Source organism: Podarcis filfolensis, assembly GCF_964270895.1.
Source record: "Podarcis filfolensis genome assembly, chromosome: Z".
In the NCBI taxonomy this organism is placed as follows: domain Eukaryota; kingdom Metazoa; phylum Chordata; class Lepidosauria; order Squamata; family Lacertidae; genus Podarcis; species Podarcis filfolensis.
The window spans coordinates 49,827,850-49,844,013 of NC_139617.1; the positions used below are offsets into that span (position 1 = coordinate 49,827,850).

The following is a 16,164-nucleotide window of genomic DNA, read 5'->3' on the forward strand; positions in this document are numbered from 1 at the left end:
AGGAAGGAAGGAAGGAAGGAAGGAAGAGGGAAGGAGGGAGGAGGGAAGGAAGGAAGGAAGGAAGGAAGGAGGAAGGAAGGAAGGAAGGAAGGAAGGAAGGAAGGAAGGAGGGAAGGAAGGAAGGAAGGGAAGGAGGGAGGGAAGGAAGGAGGGAGGGAAGGAAGGAGGGAAGGAGGGAAGGAAGGAAGGAAGGAAGGAAGGAAGGACGGAGAGAAATGGAAGGAAGGAAGGAAGCAAAGCAGGGAAGGAAGGAAGGAAGGAGGGAAGGAAGGAAGGAAGGAAGGAAGGAAGGACGGAGAGAAATGGAAGGAAGGAAGGAAGGAAGCAGAGAATTGGAAGGAAGGAAGGAAGGAAGTCCGTGTTGGAAACGTCAAAACGATCGTAAAATTGACTTTTTCCAGGGAGGAGGCAAAAGATTGAGAATTTTTTAGGGATTTCTAGGGATCTTCTATGGGAGATCCAGTGATCGACTAGGGATCTACCCATTGGATCTGCCTTGTAGAGATCTAGTCCCGTCTCCGGTTGGTTGAATCCGGCTGAAAATTAACCAGGACCATTAAAAAATTTCACCTTATTATTATTAATTATTATTAATTATTATTAATTATTATTAATTATTATTAATTATTATTAATTATTATTCCGCAGGGATCTGATGTCTTGGATCAACGGGATCCGCGGACTCGTCTCCTCCGACGAATTAGCAAAGGACGTGACCGGGGCGGAGGCTTTGCTGGAGAGACACCAAGTACGTCGTTATTAATAATCATGAATATTCTAATATTCTCAATATCGGGGGGGATATATTTTATTTTATTTTCGTTTTTTTACTTGCTTCTGGTCTGCTCATGGGAATCTCCCAAGCTTTTTATTATTATTTTATATTTATTTTATTTTATTTTATTTTATTGGACTCATTTCTGGTCCGCTCACGGGAAACTTCTCCTGAGCTATTATTATTATATTATATTATATTATATTATATTATATTAGACTCATTTCTGGTCCGCTCACGGGAAACTTCTCCTGAGCTATTATTTTATTTTATTTTATTTTATTTTATTTTATTATTTTATTTTGTTTTGTTTTATTTTATTTTATTTTATTTTATTTTATTTTATTTTATTTTATTTTATTTTATTTTATTTTATTTTATTTTATTTTATTGAACTCATTTCTGGTCCGCTCACGGGAAACTTCTCCTGAGCTATTGTTATTATTATATTATATTATATTATATTATATTATATTATATTAGACTCATTTCTGGTCCGCTCACGGGAAACGTCTCCTGAGCTATTATTATTTTATTTTATTTTATTTTATTTTATTTTATCTTTATTTTATTTTATCATTTCATTTCATTTCTTTTATTTTATTTTATTTTATTTTATTTTATTTTATTTTATTTTATTTTACTCATTTCTGGTCCGCTCATGGGAAACTTCTTCCGAGCTTTTATTTTATTTTATTTTATTTTATTTTATTTTATTTTATTTTATTTTATTGGACTCATTTCTGGTCCGCTCACGGGAAACGTCTCCTGAGCTATTATTATTTTATTTTATTTTATTTTATTTTATCTTTATTTTATTTTATTTTATCTTTATTTTATTTTATTTTATTGGACTCATTTCTGGTCCGCTCACAGGAAACTTCTCCCGAGCTATTATTATATTATATTATATTATATTATATTATATTATATTATATTATTTATTGGACTCATTTCTGGTCCGCTCACGGAAAACGTCTCCCGAGCTTTTTTATTTAATTTAATTTAATCTAATCTAATCTAATCTAATTTAATCTAATTTAGTTTAATCTAATATAATTTAATTTAATTTTTAATTTAATTTAATTTAATCATTTCATTTCATTTCATTTCACTTTACCCCCTAGGAGCACCCTAAATTATACTGTATAATTTATTAATTTCATTTTGTATTTTAATTTTTTAATTTTTAATTTTTAATTTAATTTAAAATTCAATTCAATTCAATTTAAATTTAAATTTCATTTCACTTTACTCCCTAGGAGCACCGCAAATTTTTTTATTTTTTATTTTTTATTTTAAATTTCAAATTCTTTATTTTAAATTTTTATTTTTTATTTTATTTAAAATTCAATTCAATTTCAATTTCAATTTAATTTCACTTTACCCGCTAGGAGCACCACAAATTAAATTTTTAAATTTCAAATTTTAAATTTCAAATTTAATTTAAAATTCAATTTAATTGAATTTAAATTGAACTTAATTTCACTTTACCCCCTAGGAGCACCGCAAATTAAATTTTTAAATTTCAAATTTTAAATTTTAAATTTAATTTAAAATTCAATTCAATTTAATTTAAATTGAATTTAATTTCACTTTACCCCCTAGGAGCACCGCCAATTAAATTTTCAAATTTCAAATTTCAAATTTCAAATTTTAAATTTTAAATTTTAAATTTTAAATTTTAAATTTTAAATTTTAAATTTTAAATTTTAAATTTTATGTAAAATTCAATTTAATTTAATTTAAATTGAATTTAATTTCACTCCCCCCCCAGGAGCACCGCACCGAAATCGACGCCCGTTCCGGAACCTTCCAGGCCTTCGAACAATTTGGCCAGCACCTCTTGGCCCGCGGCCATTACGCCAGCCCGGAAATCGAGGAGAAGTTAGGGGTCCTCGACCAGCAGAGGGCCGACCTGGAGAAAGCCTGGGTCCAGCGCCGGATGATGCTGGACCAGTGCCTGGAGCTGCAGGTGATTGGTCCGTTCCGGAGAGGGGGCGGGACTATGCGAATGGGACTTCCCGAGGGGAGGAGCTTGCTATAGTATAGTATGGTATAGTATAGTATAGTATAGTTATAGTATACTATATATAATGTATAGTATAGTATAGTATAGTATAGTATAGATAATTTATAGTATAGTATAGAATATATACTATATAAATTATAGTATACTATTTATAATTTATAGTACAGTATAGTACAGTATGTTATAGTATAGTATAGTATAGTTAATATAGTATAGTATATATAATTTATAGTATAGTATAGTTGTAGTATGCTATATATACTATATATACTATATATATGTTTTATCATACTATATATAATGCATAGTATAGTATAGTATAGTAAATATAGTATAGTATATATAATTTATAGTATAGTATAGTATATATACTATGTATAATTCATAGTATACTATGTATAATTTATAGTACAGTATAGTACAGTATATTATAGTATAGTGTAGTATAGTTAATATAGTATAGTATATATAATTTATAGTATAGTATATAGTATACTATATATACTATATATATGTTTTAGTATACTATATATAATGCATAGTATAGTATAGTATAGTATAGTATAGTATAGTATACTATACTTAATATAGTATAGTATATATAATTCATAATATAGTATAGTATAGCATAGTATAGTATAGCATAGTATATATACTGTGTATAATTTATAGTATACTATTTATAATTTATAGTACAGTATAGTACAGTATATTATAGTATAGTGTAGTATAGTTAATATAGTATAGTATATATAATTTATAGTATTGTATAGTTATAGTATACTATATATACTATATATATGTTTTAGTATACTATATATAATGCATAGTATAGTATAGTTAATATAGTATTGTATATGTAATTTATAGTATAGTATAGTACAGTATACTATATATACTATGTATAATTTATAGTATACTATTTATAATTTATAGTACAGTATAGTACAGTATATTATAGTATAGTGTAGTATAGTTAATATAGTATAGTATATATAATGTATAGTTATAGTATACTATATATACTATATATACTATGTATATGTTTTAGTATACTATATATAATGAATAGTATAGTATAGTATAGTATAGTATAGTATAGTATAGTATATATAATTTATAGTATAGTATAGTATAGTATAGTATAGTATAGTATATATACTATGTATAATTTATAGTATACTATTTATAATTTATGGTACAGTATAGTACAGTATATTATAGTATAGTGTAGTATAGTTAATATAGTATATATAATTTATAGTATAGTATAGTATAGTATAGTATAGTATAGTTATAGTATACTATATATACTATATATATATATATATATATATATATGTTTTAGTATACTATATATAATGCATAGTATAGTATAGAGTATATAATTTATACTATAGTATAGTATAGTATAGTATAGTATATATACTATGTATAATTTATACTATACTATTTATAATTTATAGTATAGTATATATACTATATATACTTTATAATATACTATTTCTAATAGTATTTATAATGTATAGTATAGTATATAGTATACTTGTAGTATACTATATATACTATATATAGCATGCTATATATGATTATAAACTATACTAAATATAATTTATCGTATAGTATATGGTATACTTATAGCGTACTATATGTACGATATATAATTTATAGTATACTATTTATAATAGTATTTATAATATAGTTTATATGTACTATAGTTTTAGTATACTATATATAATGTATAGTATAGTATAGTATAGTATAGTATAGTATAGTATAGTATAGTATAGTATAGTATAGTATAGTATATATAATTCATAGTATAGTATATACCCATTTCCTGTGCAGACAGGAAGTCCTCTGCTTCCGTGGGTCAAAGGGCGGATTTCTATGGGTCCGGATCCGCCCCCTCTGCCCCCCACCTGCCCCACAACTCCTCCACCCGGAACCCAGAACCTGCTACCTGGACCCCATTTCCTGTGCAGACAGGAAGTCCTCGCTTCCGTGGGTCACAGGGCAGAGTCTGGGGGTCCGACTCTACCCCCTCACCCCAGACCCCCGCCGGAAGACCCACTTGTGGGTCAGAAGGGGATCCTACACAGGGGGCACCACCCAGAACCCCATTTCCTGTGCAGACAGGAAGTCCCCTTCTTCCATGGGTCAGGGGGCGGAGTCCAGGGGTCCAGCTCCACCCCCTGACCCCTAACCTGCCCCACAGCTCTTCCACCGGGACGGCGAGCAGGCGGAGAACTGGAGGGAGCTACCCGGACCCCATTTCCTGTGCAGACAGGAAGTTCTATGGGGCGGAGGGCGGCGTTCTATGGGCCCAGCTCCGCCCCCTCTAACCCCGACCCCTCACCTCTGCCCCACAGCTCTTCCACCGGGACTGTGAGCAGGCGGAGAACTGGATGGCGGCCCGCGAGGCCTTCCTCAACACTTGGAGGGCAGAGGGGGGTCCACGTGGCCGACATGGGGGGCGCCCCCTAACCCGCTAACGGGACCCCGTTTCCGGGGCAGAGGGGAAGTCGTGGGAACCGGAAGACTCACTTGGGGGTCAGACCTACAGGGGGCACCACCCAAAACCCACTAACAGCACCCCATTTCTGGAGTCCCGGTCTTCCGTGGGTCGGAGAGTGGAGTCCATGGTGTGTCTAGCTCCAGCCCCTCACCCCTGCCCCCCATGTGCCCCTGACCCCCACTTGGGGGTCTGGCATGGGGGGCACCACCCAGAACTCCCTAACAGAACCCCGTTTCTAGGGGAGGGACTTAGTCCATGGGTCAGAGGGCGGAGTTCTGTGTGTCTAACTCCGCCCCCTCACCCCCGACCCCCACCGGAAGACCCACTTGTGGGTCAGAAGGGGATCCTACACAGGGGGCGCCACCCAGAACCCCATTTCCTGTGCAGACAGGAAGTCCCCTTCTTCCATGGGTCAGGGGGCGGAGTCCAGGGGTCTAGCTCCACCCCCTGACCCCTAACCTGCCCCACAGCTCTTCCACTGGTACTGCGAGCAGGCGGAGAACTGGAGGGAGCTACCCGGACCCCATTTCCTGTGCAGACAGGAAGTCCTCGCTTCCACGAGTCAAAGGGTGGAGTTCTATGGGTCCAGCTCCACCCCCTGACCCCTAACCTGCCCCACAGCTCTTCCACCGGGACGGCGAGCAGGCGGAGAACTGGAGGGAGCTACCCGGACCCCATTTCCTGTGCAGACAGGAAGTTCTATGGGGCGGAGGGCGGCGTTCTATGGGCCCAGCTCCGCCCCCTCTAACCCTGACCCCTCACCTCTGCCCCACAGCTCTTCCACCGGGACTGCGAGCAGGCGGAGAACTGGATGGCGGCCCGGGAGGCCTTCCTCAACACGGAGGACAAAGGCGATTCGCTGGACAGCGTGGAAGCGCTGATCAAGAAACACGAGGATTTCGACAAGGCGATCAACGTCCAGGTGAGCGGATTTCCGTTCGATTTTGATTTTGATTTCTTTGAATTATGGGATTGGTTTTACCTTTTCTTCTTCTATTCCATTTTCTTATTTTTTATTCTATTCTATTTTTTAAAAAATATTTTATGTTATTCTATTCCGTTCAATTTTTAAATTTAATTTAATTTCATTATTTTATTTTATTCTATTTTTTATTTTTCTAAATATTTTATGTTGTTCTATTCCGTTCAAATTTTAAATTTAATTTAATTTGATTATTTTATTTTATTCTATTTTTTAGTTTACTTTTTATTTTATTTTATTCTATTTTTTATTTTACTTTTTATTTTATTCTATTCTATTTTTTATTTTACTTTTTATATTATTTTATTCTATTTTTTATTTTACTTTTTATTTTATTTTATTCTATTTTTTATTTTGCTTTTTATTTTATTTTATTCTATTTTTTATTTTACTTTTTATTTTGTTTAATTCTTTTTTTATTTTACTTTTTATTTTATTCTATTCTATTTTTTATTTTACTTTTTATTTTATTTTATTCTATTCTATTTTTTATTTTACTTTTTATATAATTTTATTCTATTTTTTATTTTACTCTTTATTTTATTTTATTCTATTTTTTATTTTACTTTTTATTTTGTTTAATTCTTTTTTTATTTTACTTTTTATTTTACTTTATTCTATTTTTATTTTGCTTTTCTATTCTATCCTTTTTTAAATTTAATTTAATTTAATTTATTATTCTGTTCTATTCTACTTTTTCGTTTCATTTTATTATTCTATTCTATACTATTCTATTTTTTATTTTATTCTATTCTAATGTATTCTTTTTAAATTTTATTTTAATTTAATTCAATTTTATTTATTCTATTCTATTCTATTGTATTTTTTTCTTGTTTTTATTCTATTCTATTCTATTTTTTCATTTCATTTTATTATTCTATTCTATACTATTTTATTTTTTATTTTATTTTATTTTATTCTATTCTAATGTATTCTTTTTTAATTTTATTTTATTTTAATTCAATATTATTTATTCTATTCTATTGTATTGTATTTTTTATTATTTTTATTCCAATTCTATTCTGTTCTATTATTTTATTTTTTTATTCTATTCTATTCTATTCTATTCTATTTTTTATTTATTTTATTCTATTATATTCTTTCCTTTTATATCATTCTATTCTTTTTTTATTCTATTCTAATTTTTATTTATTTTATTTTATTCTATTCTATTTTTTTATTCTATTCTAATTTTTATTTATTTTATTCTATTCTATTCTATTCTTTATTTTCTATTCTATTCTATTCTATTCTATTCTATATTCTATTTTTTAAATTTGATTTATTTTTATTTCATGTTATTTTATTATTTTGTATTTTATTGGACTTTTCTTTTGATTATTTTCTTTTACTTATTTTTATTTTATATATACTTATTACATTATATTTTTCAGATTTTATTCTATTTTAATTATTTTATTTTATTGTATTTTTTATTTGATTGGACTCGTTTCTGGTCCGCTCACCCCCAGGCTTTTTCCACTGGTTATTTTCTTTTCTTTATATTAATTTTATACATATTTATTACATTACATTATATTTTTTAGATTTTATTTTATTTTAATTATTTTATTTTATTGTATTTTTTATTTGATTGGACACGTTTCTGGTCCGTTTCTGGCTTTTTCTTTTGATTAATTAATTTATTTTTTTTTGATTAATTTATTTTATTTGATTAATTTATTTTATTTTTTCCAGGAGGAAAAAATTGCAGCTCTACAGTCCTTTGCCGAACAGCTAATTTCGGCCGACCATTATGCCAAAGGAGTCGTCGCCAATCGGCGTAACGAGGTTCTGGACAGGTCAGTGGAAAATAATAATAATAAAAATTAATAATAATAATAATAATTAATGATAATGTATTATTTATACCCCACCCAGCTGGCTGGGTTTTAATATTGTTATTCTATTTATAATAATAATAATAATAATAATAATAATAATAATAATAATATTTTATTATTTACACCCCTCCCAACTGGCTGGGTTTTACAATAATAATAATAATAATAATAATAATAATAATAATAATAATAATAAACGGGGATTCTGGTCCATGGGGTCCAGTCCAGGGGATTCGGGTCCCAGGGATCCAGTCTGGAAGGATCCGGTCCAGGGGATTCTGGTCCCGGGGATCTGGTCTGGAAGGAAGGATCCGGTCCAGGGGATTCTGGTCCCGGGGATCCGGTCTGGAAGGATCCGGTCCAGGGGATTCTCGTCCAGGGGGTCCAGTCCAGGGAATTCTGGTCCAGGGGGTCCAGTCCAGGGGATTCTGGTCCAGGGGGTCCAGTCCAGTGGATTCTGGTCCCGGGGATCCGGTCTGGAAGGATCCAGTCCAGGGTATTCTGGTCTAGGGGGTCCAGTCCAGGGGATTCTGGTCCCGGGGACCCGGTCTGGAAGGAAGGATCCGGTCCAGGGAATTCTGGTCCAGGGGGTCCAGTCCAGGGGATTCTGTTCCCGGGGATCCGGTCTGGAAGGAAGGATCCGGTCCAGGGGGTCCAGTCCAGGAGATTCTGGTCCCAGGGATCCGGTCTGGAAGGATCCGGTCCCGGGGATTCTGGTCCATGGGGTCCAGTCCTGGGGATTCTGGTCCCGGGGATCCGGTCTGGAAGGATCTGGTCCAGGGGATTCTGGTCCCGGGGGTCCAGTCCAGTGGATTCGGGTCCCGGGGATCCGGTCTGGAAGGATCCGGTCCAGGGGATTCTGGTCCAGGGGGTCGAGTCCTGGGATTCTGGTCCCGGGGATCCGGTCTGGAAGGAAGGATCTGGTCCAGGGAATTCTGGTCCAGGGGGTCCAGTCCTGGGGATACTGGTCCCGGGGATCCGGTCTGGAAGGAAGGATCCGGTCCAAGGGATTCTGGTCCCGGGGGTTCAGTCCTGGGGATTCTGGTCCCGGGGATCCGGTCTGGAAGGATCCGGTCCCGGGGATTCTGGTCCAGGGGGTCCAGTCCAGGGGATTCTGGTCCAGGGGGTCCAGTCCAGTGGATTCTGGTCCCGGGGATCCGGTCTGGAAGGATCCAGTCCAGGGGATTCTGGTCCCGGGGATCCGGTCTGGAAGGATCCAGTCCAGGGGATTCTGGTCCCGGGGGTCCAGTCCAGGGGGATCAGGCCAGTTGGGTGGGGTATAAATAGAAATATTATTCTATTTATTATTATTGTTATTATTATTGTTATTAGTTGGGTGGGGTATAAATAGAAATATTACTCTTATTATTATTATTATTATTGTTATTATTATTATTATTATTATTATTAGTTGGGTGGGATATAAATAGAAATATTCTATTTATTATTATTATTATTATTATTATTATTATTATTATTATTATTAGTTGGGTGGGGTATAAATAGAAATATTATTCTAATTATTATTCTAATTATTATTATTATTAGTTGGGTGGGGTATAAATAGAAATATTATTCTATTTATTATTATTAGTTGGGTGGGGTATAAATATAAATATAATTCTCTTTATTATTATTATTATTATTATTAGTTGGGTGGGCTATAAATAGAAATATTATTCTATTTATTATTATTATTATTATTATTATTATTATTATTATTATTTGGGTGGGGTATAAATAGAAATATTCTATTTATTATTATTAGTTGGGTGGGGTATAAATAGAAATATTCTATTTACTATTATTATTATTATTATTATTATTAGTTGGGTGGGGTATAAATAGAAGTATTAATCTATTATTATTATTATTATTATTATTATTATTACTACTACTACTACTACTACTATTATTATTATTATTATTATTATTATTATTAGTTGCGTGGGGTATAAATAGAAATATTCTATTTATTATTATTAGTTGGGTGGGGTATAAATATAAATATAATTCTCTTTATTATTATTAATAATATTATTATTATTATTATTATTATTATTATTATTATTATTATTATTATTTTCTTGCCAGGTGGCGCCGCCTGAAAGCCCAGATGATCGAGAAGCGCTCCAAGCTGGGCGAATCCCAGACCCTCCAGCAGTTCAGCCGCGACGTCGACGAGATCGAGGCCTGGATCAGCGAGAAGCTGCAGACGGCCAGCGACGAATCCTACAAGGATCCCACCAACATCCAGGTGAGGGAGATCCCGAGGAGGAGGGATCATCAGATCACTATTGGACCAATCTCGGGACGATTAGACGGTTGGACGTTGGGATATTGTGAGATTATTAGAGGATTATTAGACACTTGCTAGGATGATTAGGTGAAATGCAGACTGGATCCCCGGGACTGGATCCTTTTGGACCAGATCCCACTGGACCAGAATCCCCGGGACTGGATCCTTCCGGACTGGATCCCCGGGACCAGATCCCCTGGGACCACAATCATCCCGAGAAGGAGGGATCATTAGATCACTATTAGACCAATATCGGGACGATTAGATGGTTGGATGTTGGAATATTGATAGATTATTAGAGGATTATTAGACACTTGCTAGGATGATTGGATGAAATGCAACCCGGATATCCCCGGGACTGGATCCCAGGACCGGATCCCCTGAACTGGATCCTTTTGGACCCGATCCCACTGGACCAGAATCCCCTGGACTTGATCCTTCCAGACCGGATCATTCCAGACCGGATCCCCCGGGACCACAATCCCCTGGACCGAATCCTTCGGGACCAGATCCCTCTGGACCTGGATCCCGGGACTGGATCCCCGGGGCCAGATGCCCCGGAACTGGATCCCTTGGACCGGGTCTCCCTGCTCTCTCCTCCCTTGTGTGACCCACATGGAGAACCAGCCGCCGTGGGGAGATCCACCGGGGCAGCCCGATCCCGACTCCCCTAAGGGAATTCCCCCGGGATCCCTCTCCCGCTGGATCCCTCCCCCGCTGTATCCCTCCCCTGCCGGATCCCTCTCCTGCCAGATCCCGTCACCGCTGGATCCCTCTCCCGCCCAATCCCTTTCCGCTCCCGGCCAACCAGAAAGCGGGCTCCTTTTCTCCCCGTTCCCACCAGATCCCTTTCCCGCCGTATCCCTCCCCCGCCAGATCCCTTTCCGCTCCCAGCCAACCAGAAAGCGGGCTCCGTTTCTCCCCGTTCCCACCAGATCCCTTTCCCGCCGTATCCCTCCCCCGCCAGATCCCTTTCCGCTCCCAGCCAACCAGAAAGCGGGCTCCGTTTCTCCCCGTTCCCAACGGATGCCTTTCCTGCCAGATCCCTCCCCCGCCTGATCCCTCCCCCCTGATCCCTCTCCGCTCTCGGCCAACCAGAAAGCGGCCTCCCGTTTCTCCCCATTCCCACCGGAACCCTTTCCCGCCAGATCCCTCTCCTGCCGCATCACTCTCCCCCGGATCCCTTTCCGCTCCCGGCCAACCAGAAAGCAGGCTCCGTTTCTCCCCAGTCCTGCCGGGTCCTTTTCCCGCCAGATCCCTCTCCCGCCAGATCCCTCTTCACTCTTGGCCAACCAGAAAGCGGTCTCCGTTTCTTCCCGTTCCTACCGGATCCCTCTCCTGCCACATTCCTTCCCCGCCGGATCCCTCTCCTGCCAGATCCCTCTCCGCTCCCGGCCAACCAGAAAGCGAGCTCCGTTTTTCCCCATTCCCACCGGATCCCTTTCCTGCCAGATCCCTTTCCTGCCGCATCACTCTCCCCCGGATCCCTCTCCGCTTCCGGCCAACCAGAAAGCGGCCTCCGTTTTTCTCCCCATTCCACCAGATCCCTCTCCCGCCGGATCCCTCTCCACTCCCGGCCAACCGGAAAGTGGGCTCTGTTTTTCTCCCCATTCCACCAGATCCCTCTCCTGCCGGATCCCTTCCCACTCCCGGCCAACCAGAAAGTGGGCTCTGTTTCTCCCCATTCCACTAGATCCCTCTCCCGCCGGATCCCTCTCCACTCCCGGCCAACCGGAAAGTGGGCTCTGTTTTCCTCCCCATTCCACCAGATCCCTCTCCCGCCGGATCCCCTCCCGCTCCCGGCCAACCGGAAAGTGGGCTCTGTTTCTCCCCATTCCACCAGATCCCTTCCCCACCGGATCCCTCTCCACTCCCGGCCAACCGGAAAGCGGGCTCTGTTTCTCCCCATTCCACCGGATCCCTCTCCCGCCGGATCCCCTCCCGCTCCTGGCCAAACCGGAAAGCGGGCTCTGTTTCTCCCCATTCCACCAGATCCCTCTCCCGCCGGATCCCTTCCCGCTCCCGGCCAACCAGAAAGCGGCCTCCGTTTCTCCCCGTTCCCACCGGATCCCTTCCCCGCCAGATCCCTTCCCGCTCCCGGCCAACCGGAAAGCGGCCTCCGTTTTTCTCCCCCCCCCCGGCCGCCGGATTGACAGGCACCGGATCCCGATCACCGGATCCTGATCTCTCTCTCTCTTCTTTTCTTCTTTCCCTCTCTCTTTCCAGCTTTCCAAACTCCTGGTAAGTCTCTCCGTTTTTTGTGGCTTTTTTGCCTTTCCAATTCTTTTCTTCTTCTTTTCTTCTTATTTCTCATTCTTTTATTCCTATTCTTTTTATAATTTATTCTTATTCCTATTTTATTCTTATTTATTCTTTTATTCTTCTTTTATTCTTATCCTTTTTATAATTTATTATTTGATTCTTATTCTTATTTTATTCTCATTTATTCTTTTATTCTTATTCTTATTTTATTCTCATTTATTCTTTTATTCTTATTCTTATTATTTTATTCCTATTCTTTTTATAATTTATTCTTTTATTCTTATTTTCTTCTTATTCTTTTATTCTAATTATTTTCTTCTTTTATTCCTATTCTTTTTATAATTTATTCTTTTGTTCTTATTCTTATTTTATTCTTATTTATTCTTTTATTCTTATTCTCCTTCTTTTATTCTTATTCTTATTCTTTTTATAATTTATTATTATTCCTATTTTATTCTTATTTATTCTTTTATTCTTATTCTTATTCTTTTATTCTTATTCTTATTCTTTTATTCTTATTCTTTTTATAATTTATTATTTGATTCTTATTCTTATTTTATTCTTATTTATTCTTTTATTCTTATTCTTTTCTTCTTTTTATAATTTATTCTTTGATTCTTATTCTTATTTTATTCTTATTTTATTCTTATTTATTCTTTTATTCTTATTCTTTTATTCCTATTCTTTTTATAATTTATTCTTTGATTCTTATTCTTATTTTATCCTTATTTATTCTTTGATTCTTATTCTTTTTATAATTTATTCTTTGATTCTTATTCTTATTTTATTTTTATTTATCCTTTTATTCTTATTTTTATTTATTCTTTTATTCTTATTATTTTTATTCTGATTTATTCTGATTCTGATTTATTTCTTATTCTTTCATTCTTATTCTTTTTATAATTTATTCTTTCATTCTTATTCTTCTTATAATTTATTCTCTTATTCTTATTTTATTTTTATTTTTATTTATTCTTTTATTCTCATTTTTATTTATTCTTTTATTCTTATTCTTTTTATTCTGATTCTGATTCTGATTTATTTCTTATTCTTTCATTCTTATTCTTTTTATAGTTTATTCTTTCATTCTTATTCTTCTTATAATTTATTCTTTTATTCCTATTTTTAATTTTATTCTTATTTATTCTTTTATTCTTATTTTTATTTATTCTTTTCTTATTATTATTTTTATTCTGATTTATTCTGATTCTGATTTATTTCTTATTCTTTCATTCTTATTCTTCTTATAATTTATTCTTTTATTCTTATTCTTCTTTTATTCCTATTTATTCTTTTATTCTTATTTTTATTCTTTTATTCTTATTCTTATTATTTTTATTCTGATTTATTCTGATTCTGATTTATTTCTTATTCTTTCATTCTTATTCTTTTTATAATTTATTCTTTTATTATTCTTTTTATAATTTATTCTTTTATTCTTATTCTTACTTTATTCTTATTTATTCTTTGATTCTTATTTTTATTTATTCTTTCATTCTTATTATTTTTATTCTTATTTATTCTGATTCTGATTTATTCTTTATTCTTTTATTCTTCTTTTAATCTTCTTATTCTGATTTATTCTTATTATTTTTGATTCTTTTATTCTTTGATTCTTATATATTATTTTATTCTTCTTCTTATTATTATTTCCGATTCTTTTATTCTTATTTATCACTTATTATTTTATTCTTCTTCTTCTTATTTCCGATTCTTTTATTCTTATTATTTATTCTTTCATCCTTACTCCTATTTCTGATTATTTTATTTTAATTTATTTATCCTTTTATTTTTATTATTTCCGATTCTTTTATTCTTATTTATCATTTATTCTTTTATTCTTATTTATCATTTCTTATTTTATTCTTTTTCTTATTATTACCGATTCTTTTATTCTTATTTCTTATTTCCTATTTTATTCTGATTATTTCCAATTCTTTTATTCTTATTTCTTATTTCCTATTTTATTCGGATTATTTCCAATTCTTTTATTCTTATTTCTTATTTCCTATTTTATTCGGATTATTTCCAATTCTTTTATTCTTATTATTTCAGATTCTTTTATTCTTATTTATCATTTATTCTTTTCTTCTTCTTCTTATTTCCAATTCTTTTATTCCTATTTATTTAGTCTTTTATTCTTATTATTCCTTATTATTTTATTCTCATTTATTCTTTATTCTTTTATTCTTGTTTATCACTTATTATTTTATTCTTCTTATTTCCAATTCTTTTATTCTTATTTATTTAGTCTTTTATTCTTATTATTCCTTATTATTTTATTCTCATTTATTCTTTATTCTTTTATTCTTGTTTATCACTTATTTTATTCTTCTAATTTCCAATTCTTTTATTCTTATTTATTTAGTCTTTTATTCCTTATTATTTTATTCTCATTTATTCTTTATTCTTTTATTCTTGTTTATCACTTATTATTTTATTCTTCTAATTTCCAATTCTTTTATTCTTATTTATTTAGTCTTAATATTCCTTATTATTTTATTCTCATTTATTCTTTATTCTTTTACTCTTGTTTATCACTTATTCTTTTATTCTTCTTATTTCCAATTCTTTTATTCTTATTTATTTAGTCTTTTATTCCTTATTATTTTATTCTCATTTATTCTTTATTTTTTTATTCTTGCTTATCACTTATTATTTTATTCTTCTTCTTCTTATTTCCGATTCTTTTATTCTTATTTATCATCTATTATTTTACTATTATTTTTATTATTTCCCATTCTTTTGTTCTTATTCTTTTCTCATTTCCCCCATTCGCTCGCTCGTCCGTCTCTCTCGTTTTTCGTTTTTCACCCGTCTCGTTGAATGACATCATCGCCGTCCGTGTTTCGTTTTTAATTGTTTAATTTTTAATTCATATTTGTAGATAAGAGATCTATAAATACGTTAACCTATTTGTCTATTTATTGACCTATTCCTTCGTTAAGTCATTTACTTTTAAACTTACTTACTTATTAACCTGTGTTTATTAACCTTTTATTTCTTTATTAACCTGTTTTTATTAATCTATTAACCTACTTATTAACCTGTTTCTATTAATTAATCTATTCACCTATTTATTTATTAACCTGTTTTTATTAATTAATCTATTAACCTACTTGTTAACCTGTTTATTAACCTATGTTTATTAACCTTTTATTTCTTTATTAACTTGTTATTATTAATTAATCCATTAACCTACTTATTTATTAACCTGTTTTTATTAATTAATCTATTAGCCTACTTGTTTGTTAACCAGTTTATTAACCTATGTTGGTTTATTAACCTTTTATTTCTTTATCAACCTGTTTTGATTAATTAATCTATTAACCTACTTATTGGTTAACCTGTGTCTTATTTATCAACTTATTTACTTTTTTTTACTGACCCATTTATTATATTTTATATGTATTATATTATTATTGTTAATAATAATATTTTGCCCAATGCGC

General features: G+C 33.8%; 1 protein-coding gene across 1 annotated transcript in view; it reads left to right on the forward strand.

Annotated features, from left to right (window-relative positions):
• The first annotated feature begins 653 nt into the window (after window positions 1-653).
• LOC310754655 (spectrin alpha chain, non-erythrocytic 1) overlaps window positions 654-16,164 on the forward strand; it is a 76,163-nt gene continuing 60,652 nt past the window's right edge. The window contains exons 1-6 of the mRNA XM_083596720.1: window positions 654-748; window positions 2,553-2,750; window positions 6,101-6,247; window positions 8,006-8,109; window positions 10,246-10,408; window positions 12,677-12,691. Coding sequence (XP_083452846.1) covers window positions 656-748; window positions 2,553-2,750; window positions 6,101-6,247; window positions 8,006-8,109; window positions 10,246-10,408; window positions 12,677-12,691 — 720 coding nt within the window. The 5' untranslated portion in view covers window positions 654-655. The remainder of the gene's footprint in view (window positions 749-2,552; window positions 2,751-6,100; window positions 6,248-8,005; window positions 8,110-10,245; window positions 10,409-12,676; window positions 12,692-16,164) is intronic.